Genomic DNA, 16,379 nt, shown 5'->3' on the forward strand with positions numbered 1-16,379 from the left:
ATTTTGATTGGATTTCTGACAGTTTCACTTTATAACCAAAGATTTCTTCTTAGTACAGAATTTTCATGTTTAATTTAATTACAATTCATGGGAAATCTTTCCAATCCTGGACGTTTATTCTATGGTTTCACAGAATTGAGCTTTCTGATTTGATTACGGAGAAAGATATTAAAATTGAATTCTTACATTTAATTGTTTCGTCAAAACAAACTTTCCGTTGCAAAAAGTAAATGGAAGAATGTAAGTATTAGTCCTATTAGACTCGCATTCAACACTAGAATAATAGTTTGGTAAAATAATTAATTTTCTATCATCGATCAACGGTTTTTTCATATTCCACGAAGAATAATTAAATTTTATCGAGCGAGAATTCTGGTCTCTCTTTTGAATATACCTCGGTCCGTCTGCCTCCAAGTACATAGATAAACCCGAGTCCTTAAAGAGCGAAGATATAGCGAGATAAAGAGTCAGAGTAAAAGGAAGGAGCAGGATTATGCCGGATAAAAGCGAAAAGAAAAAAAAATGATTGGTAAGTCAAGGCAATCTTGTTAACTTTGAATAGACAAGATCCAATAGGTCCTTCATCCGGAGTGTTCCAATTCTGAAGCGTCTATTGGACGGTCGATCGGGCCGATCCAGCAAATCAGCTTTCTTTTTCTTCTACACTATTTTTGCGCGAGATGCGAAATGCGAATTCGCTGCGAAAGCTTCGCCGCCAGTGGTTGGCCGACGAGTAGACGTCGACCAAGACGATCGGGGAGACTTTGAAGAGGAGAGAGAGAGAGAGAGAGAGAGAGAGAGAGAGCCTTTTGAAATAAAGCAAAAGGGTGAGGGAGGAGGAGGGTGGAGAGGGTTGTGGATGGGTCTTGCTTGGAGGGGGATGGAGTGAGCAACGGGAGGAGGAAAGCCTGGGGATATCGAGTATCCAGAATGCCCTGGGAATAACGAGAGATTGGGTCGACGGGGAAATTTCATCGCTCGGCCGAACTCACTCAGCTTCCCTGCTGATGGCGGTGTTGGTGTTGGTGCTGGCGGTGCCGATGGAGGGGAGAAGATGGAAAAGGGGGGTGGGGGAGGGTTGGTAGGGGCGAGATTTATCGGATTTTCGAAATACCCGTGCGCTCAGCGTGTCGAACCAGACGCTGCCATTTCTCTTTAGTGCCTCCAACTTTTCTTTTCTCTCTTTTAGCCACCACCACTACCACCACCACCATCTCCTCCTCTTCCACCACCTAATTCTCCTCCTCGTTCCTGTCATCTCCCGCTTTTCACTTTCCAGTCGCTTTTTTCACTCGTACCCTTATCTTACCATCGTTTACCTCTATCTTTGCCTCGATCTTTTTTGCCCCCCCCCCTCCCCTCCTCCTCCTTTCCCTTACTCTTATCCTCGCTCTCGCGCGTGTCTTTGCCAATCCCATATCCCGCTGTGTGCCATTTTTTTCTATTCAATCTTTACGCCTATAGGGTTTGGCGCGAATGGAACTGTCGATTATTATCAGACGTCTATCCTAGCATAATGGGATGCTCTTCACCCTCGCCACGAATCAAAGTCCCCTTCGAGCTCTGTGTGCATGGGTATAGGTGCGATCCAGCGCCAAATGCAGCAGCAGCAGCAGCAGCTTCCTTCTACCCGACGACGTTCGATTTTCTGCTGCAGAGAATCATCCTATATATATATATATATATATATAGTTTTGCACCGTTGGAAAAGTTTAATAACGAGAGAGAGAGAGGCCTTATTAATTTGCTCATCCCTAAATTAACCCGTCCACCCATCGGTAACCCCCTGGCCCTTCTCTCGAAGCTAAGCTATACCGGGTTATTAGAGGAACTTACGAAAGTCACGAATGAGCAAGGCTTTGGAACGATCCGATGCGATTTAGCCGAGGAGAAGGAAGAAATTCACGACGACAGCAACCAGCGAGACTTTTACCAATTTTCTCGTTTCGCCCTTTTAAACCTCTCTCGCTTATTCTTCCTTTCTCCTCCGAGCTAAGAATGTTTATTCGACCTTTCGAAATAATACCCGCGCCGCGCGCGCGTCCTCCGCTCCGTACTCCTTAACACTCGCAATTGCATCTTTTCCATTTTCCCTCGCTCTCTGCTCCCGCTAATTTTTCGATCCCCCCACCAATCTCCCATCCCATCCAAAGAACTTGCGAATTCCGTCTGCCGAGCGAGCGAGCGAATCCAGGGGGGATGGAAATTATGAAGTACAGCTGCCTCGTTTATGATACAGCCGCGCGCGGTATGATCGGCTACCCCAACCACGACCCTTCTTCACCGTAGAGTAAAAAAAATCCCTGGAAAAAGCAGCCTAGCGTGAATTCAGTTTTTGCTTAATTTACCGCTCAAGGGATTAAAGTTGGCTTCGTTTGTTTAACCCTCGACGGACGGTGCATCCACGTTTATATCTCCCCCCTCCCCTCCCTATAGAGCTTGCATAATTTCTTCCGCTTCTTCCCACGCTGGAATAAGCTTCTTTTTCACCAGATCCATTCTAGTTTGCAAAAATTTCGCCGCGATAAAGCGCTCTTGGTCAGTCTGGAAAATCACGGATGAAAAAGTATTCGGGTTAAATCTCTTATTTATAACAGACGCGCTTTGCTGGCGGCTCAAACTGCTAAGTGCTCGGATAAATCATTCATTATCGCCGTGCCTCGCCCTCCTTTCCTTTTTTTTTCCATCTCTCCCGCGCAATTCGCTTTCCACGCGGCTCTAAATTTCCGACGATTACGGACCAGCTGTATTTTTCTCCCGCCGCGCGCGCGGACCGTTTCGTTTTCTTGCCTTAGCTATATAGCGCACCGTCCAAGAAACTGACGAGTTGTTTATCGCGTGTCTCGCAAAGCCCCGTGGGACCAGACTTTCCGCTCTCCATTTTCAAACTTTTTTTGCGCGATTTTTCTTTTTTTTTTTGTATTTCGCCTTTTGTTGTTATTTTAAAAGCATCCATAAGAATCTCCGCGCGATGATAAAAAGAGGATCATTGTTCGAGCGTTCCGGGGCTGTATATGGCCGAACAAAGTGAATTTTATTTCTTGGTCGCATATCGCGCGTCGTTTGGCCGTTGGAGCGCCGGGCGCCGCATCGCGCGGCGCTTGGTATTTGCGGAACGCGCGAGATGGAAAAGCCGGCTTTTTCCGCATTCTCGTTCGATTTTATCACTGGCGCGCTACAATGCGCGCAATATTCATTCTGCTCCGGCCTCGACTCTCTCTCTCTCTCTCTCTCTGGTCGCGTCGTGCCTCTCGTCGTTCGCCGCCTCCTCCCGCGCACCAACGGCCAGCCGCGTCCTCGTTCGTTTCATTCATCTCCGCTATATATGCGTGTGGCCATGCACCACCTACGCAGTCAGGCGCCTCCATTACGCGTTACGCGCTAAACGCTTCGAAACACACGGCGAAACCGACCAAAGCCCGGAAAAACTCCATCGAGACTCCGGCGTGCTTGAACCCTTTCGTTCCCCTTAACCCACGCTACTGTGCGAAAATACTTGCAGCACACATACCTATATATATATATATATATATACATTGAGCATTTCGCGAAAGCGAATAAGAGACGCGACTGTCGGCATACTATAATAAAAAGCAAATAAGGCAACACGAGTCTTCGCCAAGTTTACCCTCGTTTCCACCAATTGCCATTTCATAAAAATGCTTCTTCGTAATTCCGTTAATGGAATCTGCCCCGATGAAATAGTCGCCGACGTCTTCAAGATTTCCAGAGTCTCTCGATTTTCCTCGGAGCTCGGGAGCGGAAAATAAGGAAAACTGCGAAAGGGAGAATCGAACGTCGAGAAATATGCTTTTGGATAATTTCGTAATAGAGTCTATCGGTTTTGTTGTTCGGAGGAGGGTGAGAGAGAGAGAGAGCAGGGTGGGGAGGGGGTAGAGAAAAAGGCAATAAATGTCATCGAAAAATGCTCTGAATAATTTGAATAATAGTTTATCGATCTCTGTGTTGGGAAAATGGAATGGTTGCTTGTGTATGTGTGTGGAGAGAGTGAGAGGAAAAAATAGCGACACCCACGATAATAGATATATCAATACGTATAGTGTGTATATATGTGTAGAGAGAAAGAGAGAGAAAGATATTGACCGAAGAACAGTAGGATGGCAACAGTGTATATCGAGTTATGCAGAATACAAAATAAAGCGTCTCTTGATATATACGAGAAGCTCTTTTATTCCTTGGTAACACGATCCCTTTTCCCGATAAACCGTAGCAAAGAAAAATGACACGTTAATATTGCAAGATTTCAAAAAACGGGAGAGACACCGGCCGATAAATTTTATGGGATCGCCTTCGAGTTGGCACACACAAGTGGGAAAAACATGCTTCGGACGTTTCGCGCCGTCTCGATGTTATATATACATTATTTGCTTGCTGGTAAAGCTTGGGAAAATTGCCGAATAAAGAATGCATAGAGATGAAAATAACGAGCTTGATCGCGAGTCAGGAGGATTTAATTAAATCATCGAGAGAAGAGTCGTGCAGTAAAAAGAAGGCTTTCATTGGGAGAATAATCGAAAGCATGCATAATAGTGCAGAGTAGTAGTGTTATATCTGGCATTATCTTATGGATCTTCCGTTTGCTCGGATGCACGATAAATTTTGCCGAAGCGTAGGGAGAGAAGGCGTAGGTAGGCCGTTGCCGCGACCTGCGCCGCTCTTCATGGGGAAGAAGGAGCCGTGCAGAAGGAGGGCATACGTACACTACGGGCATATCCGGGCTAATGGCGAGGGTTGCCAGAGAGAGAGAGAGAGAGAGAGAGAGTGGAAACGTGACGAGGAGGTTCTGGAGATTGCCAATGTGGTTAGCTAGGAGAAGCTGAAGAGCTGGGGGGGGGGGGGGGGGGATTCGCGTGCGTCGCGTGCTGCTTGTGTCCGGGGCAGAGCGCGCGTTTCGGTTGACCTAACCCGACCTGACCCGCGTACCAGTCGGCCCGGAACGGTTCTCAGGCCAGTCAGGCCAGTGGACGCGATGCTACAATGCGCGCCAATCCCACCTCTCTCCCCACCACCCCCCCCCCCCTTCAACCTGACCCAATCAGCCACGATCCACTCCTCCGATCGCAGCTCGCGCCCGTCGCATCCTTAAACCAGCAAACGAGCCAACCCCGCTCTGCTAATTTTCATTTCACTCCTCTTCCTTTTCCCTCCAGAAATTCCACTCTAATTGCTAAACAACGATAATACTTCACGCTCGACTCTCTCCGTTTAAAGAATCTTCTCCCTCACCCTTCACACGCGATATCCTACAAGATCTCGTCTCTTCTTCGTTGGATCCTCGCAGTCAAATTTCCTTCCCTACACCGCCACTCTGTATAATTACGAAATATGATAAATTCTAATATTCACCCTTTGCAAGGGAAGGAAATTCTCTCTCTTTGGAGATTTTCCTCGATACGGTAGGGAAAAACACGTTTATCGTTATACCAGACAGAATATTGGCTCTATGCGTCCGAACTAGCACTTTTCCAATCGATGAGAGACTCGAATTTTTGCCATGTTTTGTTTTACCGAAAATTGGATAAACGCGTATAGGTATCGGTCGAGCTAGATTTTTTATGAGACTCCCACTCTCCCTGAAAGCAGATTCATTTTATTACCGGATAAATTTAGGGTATCGAGCTGCCGGGACCGGCCATAAGAGCTGCCTTGAATTTCAAATCAGTCCGACGCGCTGGTACTTGGCATTTAAACAAAATATATATATATATATACGGTGTACAGGATTTATGCTCGGCCTCTGCCGAATTTCACGCGAAAGTCTGATTTTCGTCGCTGGACGCTGAAACTGTAGGAACTGTAGGGTGAATGGGAGGATAACATTCCAGCTTCGCTAAGCAAGAAATAATAAAGCTTTGAAAGTATAGCAATTATATGCATTTATGGAATGTTGAAAATAGCAATGAATCCTGTATCTTTTGCAAGAGAGCGTGCTTATTCCATTTGCCGTTGCGAGCGTAACGTTTCAACGAGGCAAGAAGAATTTCACGCTGGAATCCTGCCGATGATAAGCGTAATTACATTTATCCTCTCCATTATTTTGGATGTATCTGTCCGAAGGTTCTGCTGACAGCGCAGCGCTAGGCTCAACCGTATATACATACACGCATAACCTATATAGCTATACGACTCGCTCTTATTGCTGAAAAATGATTTTCAGCGCTCGAGATGAAATTTCACGTGGCGGATTCGCGAGGACCCCGAGAGAGGAGATTGCGTGCATTTTTGATGGCTGGTCGCGACTGTCAGTGCTGCTGCTGCTGTTGGAGCCAGCTGCAGCCTGCAGCCACCTCGCCCCTCTCCGACTCTTCTCTTTCTCTTTCGCAACTTCCTACACACATTTTTATCTCTCTGTCTCTTTTTTTCTTTTACGACCGACCCCTACCCACCTGTATCTTTTACATACCATTTCCCTTTTCTTTCGCGCCCCCCCTCCCTCTATTCCTTCATTCTCTCGTCTCCTTTTTCGTGGTTTCTTTTCTACCCCAAACCTTCTCACTTTTTGTCCGCGTCTCTCTTTCAACAATTTTCCCTTTTTATTCGCATTACTGTTTGCAAGCAGCGTATATTTGCACGGCGAATAAACAAACGTTACACGTGCGCTTGCCTGCACATTGATGCCGACGCACACTCCCCCCCCCCCCCTCCCTTGCTCTCCGCCGCAGTTGCCGTTAGTTGCAGTGGCCGTCGTTGCCACTGCCGACAGCAGCCGACGCTATAACGCACATACACACACACAAACACATATATATATACCTTTCTCTCCCCTATATAATATAATGCCAACACACCGACACTAGACGCGTTTATATAGCATGGAGCAGTGAGGAAAGAAGCGGGCGAGGAGGGGGGGGGCATAAGTTTACGCAGAAACAAGCCTGAGCGAACAATTCCAACGAGCAACGATAAAAATAAGATACACACAACTGGCTGGTTCCACCTACGCGCGGTTTCTTCTGGAGATCGTACATACGTCAGTCGTAGCCAGCGCGAATACGAATACACACGGAGGCAGGTCTAATTTGCCTCGCCGCTCGCTCATAAGGAGAAAGAGAGGAAATCATTTTCGCATGTGGGTCATAGATCCTGGCGACGGGACGAGACGCGACGCGTCCGTTTGAATTCCTTCTGCTGGAAGCGTCGACGGCGACGGCCAAGCACGTCCGGTCTACCGCAGCTGCCAAGTGATGAGGAGGGGGGGGGGGGTGGGGGATTTTCCAAGGACGAGGAAAAAGTCAAAAGCCAGCTAGAATGCTTGGTAGATAAGCGCAGTGTGGGCTTTTAAGCGAGATTCCAGCTCTCCTCGATCTACGAGTGGAAGGAAGGAAGGAGAAGCGTCTATATATATATATATATATATATATATATTGTGTACAGCGAGAGAGAAAAGGCGCGACGAACGATTAGGAGCATGGGGGGGGGGGGGGATTGCTGGAAAATTGCGCTCTCGCGAGCACGGAAAGTGTCTCAAGGAGACACGGGAGTGCAGCGAATCGCCCGGAGCTATCCTCGCAACGAGCAAACAAACTGGCCTGGCCCCTTGCGCGCTGCGCGCCACGCGGTTGCAGCTTGTCGCTCTTGCGAAATTTTTATGTCTCTCCTCTCTCTCGACGTCTCCCCCCTCAGGCCCCTCACCCTCCCCGCGTAAACGTCGTAGCCACGTTACGAAAACTCCTGGCGCCAGTTTCCACGACACTCGCCACGCAAATCGTTTAACGCCTCGTTATACCTATATGTATCCTCTTCTCTCCTCATCTTTTATTTCTATATATATATATATATATACAGCTCGCGCTCAAATCTTCGCCTTTCGAAACTCGATGGAAACGATTAAACGCATTCCACGGAAGATTCTTGCTATCCCTTTTTAATTAGAATCCTCATCGATTCCTATGTACCTACCTACCTACCCCCTCCCCCCCCCCCCCTTTCCTTCCGAGAAGCGAATCCGTCAGCTCGGAAAATAAGCGACTTCTGAATTTCGAGAAAGCTTTGATTCTTGTTTTCGCTCGTTTTATTTACAGTTTTTCTTTTGCCGTTCGAGGGTAAACAAAGACTCGACCAGAAAATATCTCAACGGCTATTGAGAATCGAGAGGGACTCGCCATGGGTAAACGGAGTAACGGACGAGTATTGAGCAAATGTTGATCTTCAGTTTGGAAATTTGAAGATTTCTCTCCTCTTTTTTTTCCTTTTCTAAAGCACAAATGCGCCTCTGTAGCGTGGTGTATGTACATTATGTATAACGGTTGGTTGAATTGCGTCGGTACGAGCAAGTGGGTCTCTCTCTCTCTCTCTCTCTCTCTCGGGTTTGTTGTTTGGTTGGCGTTATTACCGCGACTGCCACTCGAATGAATTAACTTTCTTTTCAAACGGCTAGTGTACCTTGGGGAAAGTAAGAGAGAGAGAGAGAGAGAGAGAGAGAGAGAGAGAGAGGAGTGTGCGCGGGAGGGACAAACACCGCATACATATATGTATGGATTCGAAAAAGCGGCTTGGCCGCCACTGCCACCACCACCGCTTATAGGAACACGCATTGCGAGAGAATTACTGGAACATCACACGCCCGTGTCGATTTCCAGCGATTAATCCGCAAGAAGCCAATTAATCTTTATAGAAAATGCTTAACGAAACTCTCCTTAATTACTTGCCGCTCTAATTGAAGTGCCGTAAAATGATATCCTGCCTTCATATTCCTCGCTGTGTTTACCAGGAAAACATAAAGGCATTTCTTCTTTGAAAAATTCTAAGCATTCTTTCTTTCTCCGCTCGCTGGTCTCTCGCGCGCGGAATTACGTAAGGGCTTTTTGCTAACAGAAACGAAACTCTGGAACAACAGGAATTTTATGATCGCGCGAAAAATATTTTTTACGCCGTTCACGTATACAGGACCGAATGTAGGAGGCTCGCGTGAAAATAGAAGATATAAAATAGTTTATATATGTGTGTATTATTACGTGTGTAAGTATATATATATATATATATATATAATATCATACATACAGGATGTAGCATAGACTGAAGGGAGGGGGGAGGGAGATAAAAGGGAATTGCACCTTGGGTTGCATTTTTCGACCACCATACGTCACGCGTTCATGGACATATAAGTACCGGTTTACGACGCTATTGGAGGAAGTTAGCTGAGACTGAGACGCGCGGCGATGTTGAAGCGTAGGGGGCGAGGGGAGGCGGCAAAGGGGAGGGGGGGGGTTGGATCTTTGAAGAGAGGACACCTTTAAAGGAGAGAGTGAGAGTGAGAGAGAGAGAGAGTGAAAGGGACGAGCGGCGAGGGGTAAGAGTAAGAGAAAGAAGCCAAGCGAGGAAATGTTGGTACTCTGGTGCACCATATCGGCATTCGGCCGCTGCGCCGCGCCGTACGTCTCTGAGAATTTTCACCAAACTCGGAGCGCGGCCGTGAGACGACTTTCACGAGAACCATTAAAAAATCGCACGAGAAGAAAAAAACTCTTCTGCACCCTCCTGCCCGCTGCATCTCGACTCCCTCGATCGCTATGATTTATTTTGGAAAAAGTCCAACATCTCCAACGAAAAGGCTGTCAAAGAAATTCTTTCAGATAAATCGCGATTTATTCCTGCAGCTGTCTCTGCTGGTTCGCCTCTCCATCCGTTACTACATCTCTTTAGTATATGTGTATACATCTACGTATTCTATATATAGTGATATATATATATAAATTATATGTTACTACAAATGGCAATATTCATTCGCACGAAAAGCTACGTTGTAAATTTAAAAATTAATAAGACGTCGCTTTTATCATCCATAAAGCTTTTACGAGGAAAGCTTTGCTTTCGAGCAATAAAAAATTAAGTCTATTTGATGGAGAATTAATAAAAGTGGAAAAAAATGGCAAAATATTATTGCTTTTATTATTTGTAGTAATGTTATTTGGCTGGCAGCTCTCTCGGTAGCAATTGGAGCATTGAAACTTGATAGCATCATATTTTTTAGCCCATTGCCCTCTCTTTCTCCTCCGCGTCCCCATTGACCCAAAAACTGAAAAACGTCTATTTAATCCGTTATACTGCTCGAAACTGCCTTGTGAATTTGTTTTCCATTACGCGTAATGGAAGTAAGCGAAATCGATGCTCCGAACGAAATGGAACTTTGGTTATTTAATCGGGGATCATATTATTTATCTAGGGGGGATAACGCGATAGTTTTGCCTCGGTCGTTTCATAAAATCAAATCAATTGGAAGTCTAAGGCAATAATTGATGCTGAATATAACGAGCGTGCTTGTTTGCTTCTGTATATGTATATTTATATATATGTAGAGTAGACTATATGCACATACAAGCGTGCTGCTGCTCCGTTGCTTTTTCAGAGATAGAAACGACCTCGACTTCATTACTATCGTCCGTTACATTCGTTTTGCTCCTGCCTTCACATTTACATACGCTCTTTATGCGAATTTTCTGTTAAGTTTCTCTCGTTCTCCTTTGTAATTTCCATTTCCTGCATGACGTACCATCGTACCGAAATACATTACAAATTTGCGTTTGCTCTTAACACTTAAACCAGACGATATCACGTGCTAGAACAGTGACCCAATTTTTCCAGCTTCCACGCAGCTATAGAGTCTCTCCTCGGTCATTCTCATAATTTCATACTTCTGCCTGCAAAAGTCACAATTCACCGGCGCAAAATGCACGCTATGTTAAAAGAGAGCTAGAACCAACAAAATCCAGCAAACCTACTTCCACTCAATTTTACTTCTTTTTTTTCTCGTTTCACGGCCGAGATTATATTCCTCGCTCCGTGCGTCTACGATTTATCTGTCAAACTATTTTTTTCTCTTTATTTTTCTTTCGACGCACCTTATATGCGTGGCGAATATATAACCCTCTTTAGCTCTGCGTCTGGGACTTGACTTAATTTCCAAGCAACTTTTCCAATAACTGTACCCCCCCCCCCCCCATCCCCTTCTCTTTCCCTCGTGAAAAACATAACGCACGTATACCCCCCCCCCCCCTTCCCGTGAAAAAACTGATAAGAAACGGACGAGAATAAAAGTTGACTTTACTAAAAGCATGAAATATCGAAGTTTTACGTTCCGTAAATGTGTATATGTTATTGCGAAGAGGGGTAACCATAATGGATAAAGTCTTGTGACAGCCTGTTTCACCCCGTCCTTCTCGTCCTCTCGTGAATCACACCGAGCAAAAAGCAACTCGCGTATGTATATATACGGCCCCTCTGTACCGTCCAAAATTCCTGTCGATGATACTATACTGTTTCCGTGTATATACTATAGACATACACACAAACAATATCTTATATAAAGAGGGATGAGAAAAAACTTGAGAAAATCATGGATAATTAATTTGATAAATTTCAAAGTCCCTCGTTGGTCGCAGGCGAACTTATGAACGTCGAAAGAGGGAAAAATTCGAGTGGGTTGAGTTGATTAATGTTCGTCCTTTCCTTCTTGTTTGTACGGCTTTGGCGAACATCGAGTATCGTTGTTCGTACGAGAATTCGCTCGAATGTTACGCGGGTTTTTCGCGCGATGATCGAGGACGTCGAGTGGGCCAAAAATTGCATCGATATTCCATTCGCTGCAATATATATATATATATATATATATATATATATATAAGTGCACGAATGGGAGAAGCGAAGTAGGGTGAGGATTCTCAGTCGGCTTCGATTAAAACTCGCGGTTGAATGGCATCTGGAAAGGTGCAGGGGAGAAAAAAGTAGTACAACGGAAACGTGAAAAATAGGTCGACGGATATTGGGTAGCCGAAAAACGGCGAGGGATCGATTAAAAATGCTCGACTCGCCAAGCGCACATGCACAGAATCTTCTTCCGTCCTCCCGCTTTATCTTCCTCTTCTTCTACATGCTTCTTTCGCACGGCTCTTCCTCCTCCGTACACCGTCCTTGCGTAGCCTCCTCTTCTCTTGTATATACAAGATTATGCTATATGTATATATATATATATACTACTACACACGCGAACCACCCACGAGCCAGGCACCACTACATCCACATCTAGCTTATATGTATAGCCGCGCACGCGCGCGCGCACGAGCATGCATGTGTATGATAAAACGAAATTAAAATGCCTAGTAGGCTTTCGGGCAAGTGAAATTGCCCCGGGGTTGATCGATATAATTCAGTTGGGACGCCATTCTGCTCATGCGAAATAATTCAATAACCGCGAAATTGTACAAATGCGACGAATTTCGGATAAAGCCCCTCTATATCCTACGCTCGAAAGAAGGTGTTGTCGGTGTTGTCCCACGTTCCACGTTCCACTCTCTCACACACACTCTGTCCCGGCTATATTATCCCCGCGCGGCTCCCAACGATCGTCAACATTATTCGTTTAACGTTTCATATACGACCTCCATCAATTCCGTCATTTTATAATTGCGAAACTATGTTTCTGCATAATTCAACCTAATCCTATCACGCGATAGTCTTTTCTTCGATAATTGAAGGAAACGCTCGTCTCCCCTCTTAACGTTTCGCCAATTCGATTAATAAAAATCACTCTAAACTCTCTGTGTAGAATAATAGCTCCGAAAACTCAGCGTTGATTATTTTTTTTTATTCTTTGACAAAGCTAATCCCTGTATCAGGTATATCTATATATGTACAACTTTCCAAATGGTTTAGGATTAAAGTGAAATTTTGGATCCTCGGCATTCTTTGGATATTTCGTAGGATTAAAAGTTTAATTAAAGCGTGCCGATGCGTTGGGAATTGATTCCAGATGACTCGAAGCATTTCCGTGGGTGTGTATCATAGCTTCCTTATCTCGGGTTACCGTTCTTTTTTTTCTCCGATACATCGTTGACGAGGAATCAGATTTCTCGAGTCATCGATTAATGAGTCGCTTTAAACGAAAATTTCAGGACGGTAGTATCGCATTCAGTGCCGGATCACTCGACAAACTTCTTCCTTTGTCAAAGTTTATAGAATGATTGTACATTAGGCGTAGTTAAGTTTATAAATATGGTCGTTAAGGAAGTCCTCGACAAAGCGAAGAACCTGCGATCAAAGTCCATAGAAAATACTTATTGCCGAGGCGCACTGCTTTAATCTTATATTAGTCATTCAATCCCGGTGAATAAGCATCGAACGCTCCTATATATATATATATATGTATATAGCTATCCCCCCCCCCTCCCTCCTCATTCCCAGGCCTGAACCGACGCTCTTCGTAATATCGATCTCTTTTTCAAGATTAGCTGCTGGAAACTTGGCAAAACGACTTTAATCGTTTTATCCTAGAAATCATTCGATGATCAAACCGAAAAGTTTCTTCCGGAGAAAGATCAATAGATTAAATTGAGCGGAAGAACTTTTTCTATTCTCCTTTTCTTTTAGCATAACTCTTCGCGATTCGCCTAACTAAAATAACGCGATAAAGGGGTTAATTCTTTCTACCAAGTTTTTATACTTTTCTCTGGTATAATTTTCCTCGTTTAACCTAACAAAAATATCTCTGGAAAGAGCCAAGCTAGCCTTATTTTCACTTAACATATATATAGTGGGTTGGTCGCTTAATTTTGCCCAATTTTCTAAATTTGAAAATAGATGGTACTATTTGGAGATTAAAAATTGCTGAATATGAAAACTTTTAGTTGTCAGAATAATCCACCACCTACCTCCTTCGATTGGTCAATCAAACTTGTGTTCAAAGGTTTTTTTGGATAAATATAAAGTCTCGAGTAACAAACAATTTTTAACGCGTGATAAATCAACGTTAGCCAGCGTAAAAATTACATTTCTTTTGTTACAATTATTCCTATACCATCCTAGAACGTATACATCCGGTGATATTTGAAGAGCTACCCGGTATATAGTTTCCTCCAGCGATCCAACTAAAATTGAGTAAAATATCGTGTAAAGGAGGATCCGATGGTTATCGTTCGTCCTGGATAGCCCATGATAGCTGGTTGTTAATCAACGTACGTCATTGTGGTGTGTAGAATGGCTCGTCGTTATATCGCATGGTTGAAAAGTCTGTAAAGTTTTGGCTGCACGAGGGCGGAGAACGCATCGGTGGACCAATGTTGTTCGACGAAGAACATCATCGGCGGAGCACGGAATTCCAGTCTACAAAGGCCATCGCGCTGTGTAGTGGTCGTGGCATAAAAGACCCTTTGCGTTAATCTCTTAAACGATTTAAGAGACTCGGGCTAAATCACCGTTCTCAAAGCTTCCACTGCGTACACGACGAGCGTTGATTGGCCAAATAGGAAAATCGGTGGCTTTGATCATGATCTGACCTCACCCCCTCCTCCCCCCCCCCCCCGTCCTACCAGAAATTTTTAACTCGATCGCTCCTTCGCGCAAAACGAACGACGCTCGGCGCAGTGTTTTTTTTCGCGAATAATGCGACCTACATAAGCGTCAATTGATTTATCAATTAATGTCAATAAAATGTGGAAAAGCTCATCGGTTCTCGCTAAACTTTCCGGCTGCTGGACTTTGTCGTTCGATAAGGAATTTTCAGAGCGCGCTCGATAATCGATTAAAAAATTTAAAGCGCGATTTACCTATCCCCACTCCAACCCCTTTTGTCACAAAGCTATACGTTAGGTCAAAATTTTATCGACCTGCGCTCAATCAGGATAATTCATGTAACATCTCATTAGCAATTTGCTCGCTTATGAAATCCATTCTGATACGTGCTTTGTCAATCCAGCCGGCATTTACGAGTCGATATCTCTGTATATTATATCGTTCCGGGGAAATTGTCGCTGTAAATTACAATGAGATATATTTTGTCGAGGGATAATTTGCTAATTTGTCAGAGGTTTTTTTCTATCCTGTTTTTTGTTGCCACCTCGGAGGATAGGAGTAGTTTCGAAGCTAGAACTCGTGCAAGGTACGAGCAATTTGCAATTTCGTCATTTTTAAGTTACGGTGGAGCGTGTGATCGCGCGAGGACTAAGCGCCGAGGAAGCTTTGGAGCGTATTGCGCTAATTGTGCTAATGCTTCGAAGCCAGAGACTCCTTTGTGAGGCAAAGGAACAATAGCGAGAGATTGTTGCGTGCCGGAGTTTCTCACGGTATGTCGATCAACCGGAGCTTTCTCCGATTATATCCTGGATGGTCCACAAAGTACTCTCAACTACACTTTGATATCAATCTGTATCTACACATACTCCATTTTGACTTATCACGAAACTCCCTCAATTATCAACTATCCACGGTACCTATCTCGTACGCTCTATTCCCACTCTACTCGCGCCGTAACTATTTCATCCATTTATCAACAGTCCCTCGTGCTACCAGACTCCTCTCTCTCTTTATATATATATATGTATGCATGTATTAACATTCCTCGGCCCGCTATAAACCAATTAATCCGTCTCAACTTTCTCAATATCATCCCCGAGAGCAATTCTCCGGCTCTTCGTTATGTTTCATACATCGCGAATATTCAAGGGCCAAAAGATAAGGAGAAAATGAAAGAAGGATTATTTGATTTTATAAAGCAATTTCCGGAGAGGGGAGAAGCAGCATTGATAGCGTGCGTTTCCATTGTGTTTCAGGTTGTGGTAGAAAGTAGGACTCTAGCACTGGAATACGGGGATTTGGAGATCGATCCAGGTTCGGCGGTAAACCCGGATCTGCTGTTCGATTCACGCCGCGTCCATCTGTACGTTTTGACGGAGAAGAAGGTCTCGAAGGTGAAGGTGCAAGAATGCTCGGTGTACAAGACTTGCTGGGACTGTTTGGGTGCGAAGGATCCTTATTGCGGCTGGTGCTCCCTGGAGAACAAGTGCAACCTGCGCAGCGACTGCCAGGACGCTGCCAACGATCCGCTCTACTGGATCCCCTACAAGAGTGGAAAATGCACGACCATCACGTCGGTGGTGCCCGACCAATTGCAGCGAACCACCGCGAGAACCCTCGAGCTCGTCATCGATAACCTACCGACGCTCTCCGGCCAGTTCCTCTGTGCATTTTCCGCCCTCGACAAGACTCTCATCACCAACGCATCGAGGAAATCCTTCGGCGTTAACTGCACCACTCCCAGAACCGACCTCCTACCGCCAATCCCCCAAGGCCAGCACCACTTCACTGCCAAGCTCTCCGTTAGAATGACCAATGGCCCCGATCTCGTTGCCACTAATTTCACCTTCTTCGACTGCAATACCTATAGCTCCTGCACCCAATGCGTATCTTCCAAATTCCCCTGCGATTGGTGCGTCGATGGCCACAGATGCACCCACGACACTGCCGAGAACTGCAGGAACGATATTCTTGTTACTGGAGTCAGCGTGAGTATTCTCTACCTATGTGTAACAGTAAATGCGATAGGAATATGTGTATCTATATATACAAGAAGAATTAAGAATGTCTCTTGC

At 45.0% G+C, this 16,379-nt stretch overlaps 1 protein-coding gene across 1 annotated transcript in view; it reads left to right on the forward strand.

The window, feature by feature from the left end:
• Positions 1-16,379, forward strand: part of PlexA (plexin A) — a 67,837-nt gene that overhangs the window by 45,143 nt on the left and 6,315 nt on the right. Inside the window, exon 3 of the mRNA XM_066727963.1 lies at positions 15,561-16,292. Within this exon, the coding sequence (XP_066584060.1) occupies positions 15,561-16,292 (732 nt within the window). The remainder of the gene's footprint in view (positions 1-15,560; positions 16,293-16,379) is intronic.

This window comes from Prorops nasuta, unplaced genomic scaffold, assembly GCF_024137725.1.
Source record: "Prorops nasuta isolate Cenicafe-Biocafe unplaced genomic scaffold, Cenicafe_Pnas_1.2 PNAS00005, whole genome shotgun sequence".
Taxonomy (NCBI): domain Eukaryota; kingdom Metazoa; phylum Arthropoda; class Insecta; order Hymenoptera; family Bethylidae; genus Prorops; species Prorops nasuta.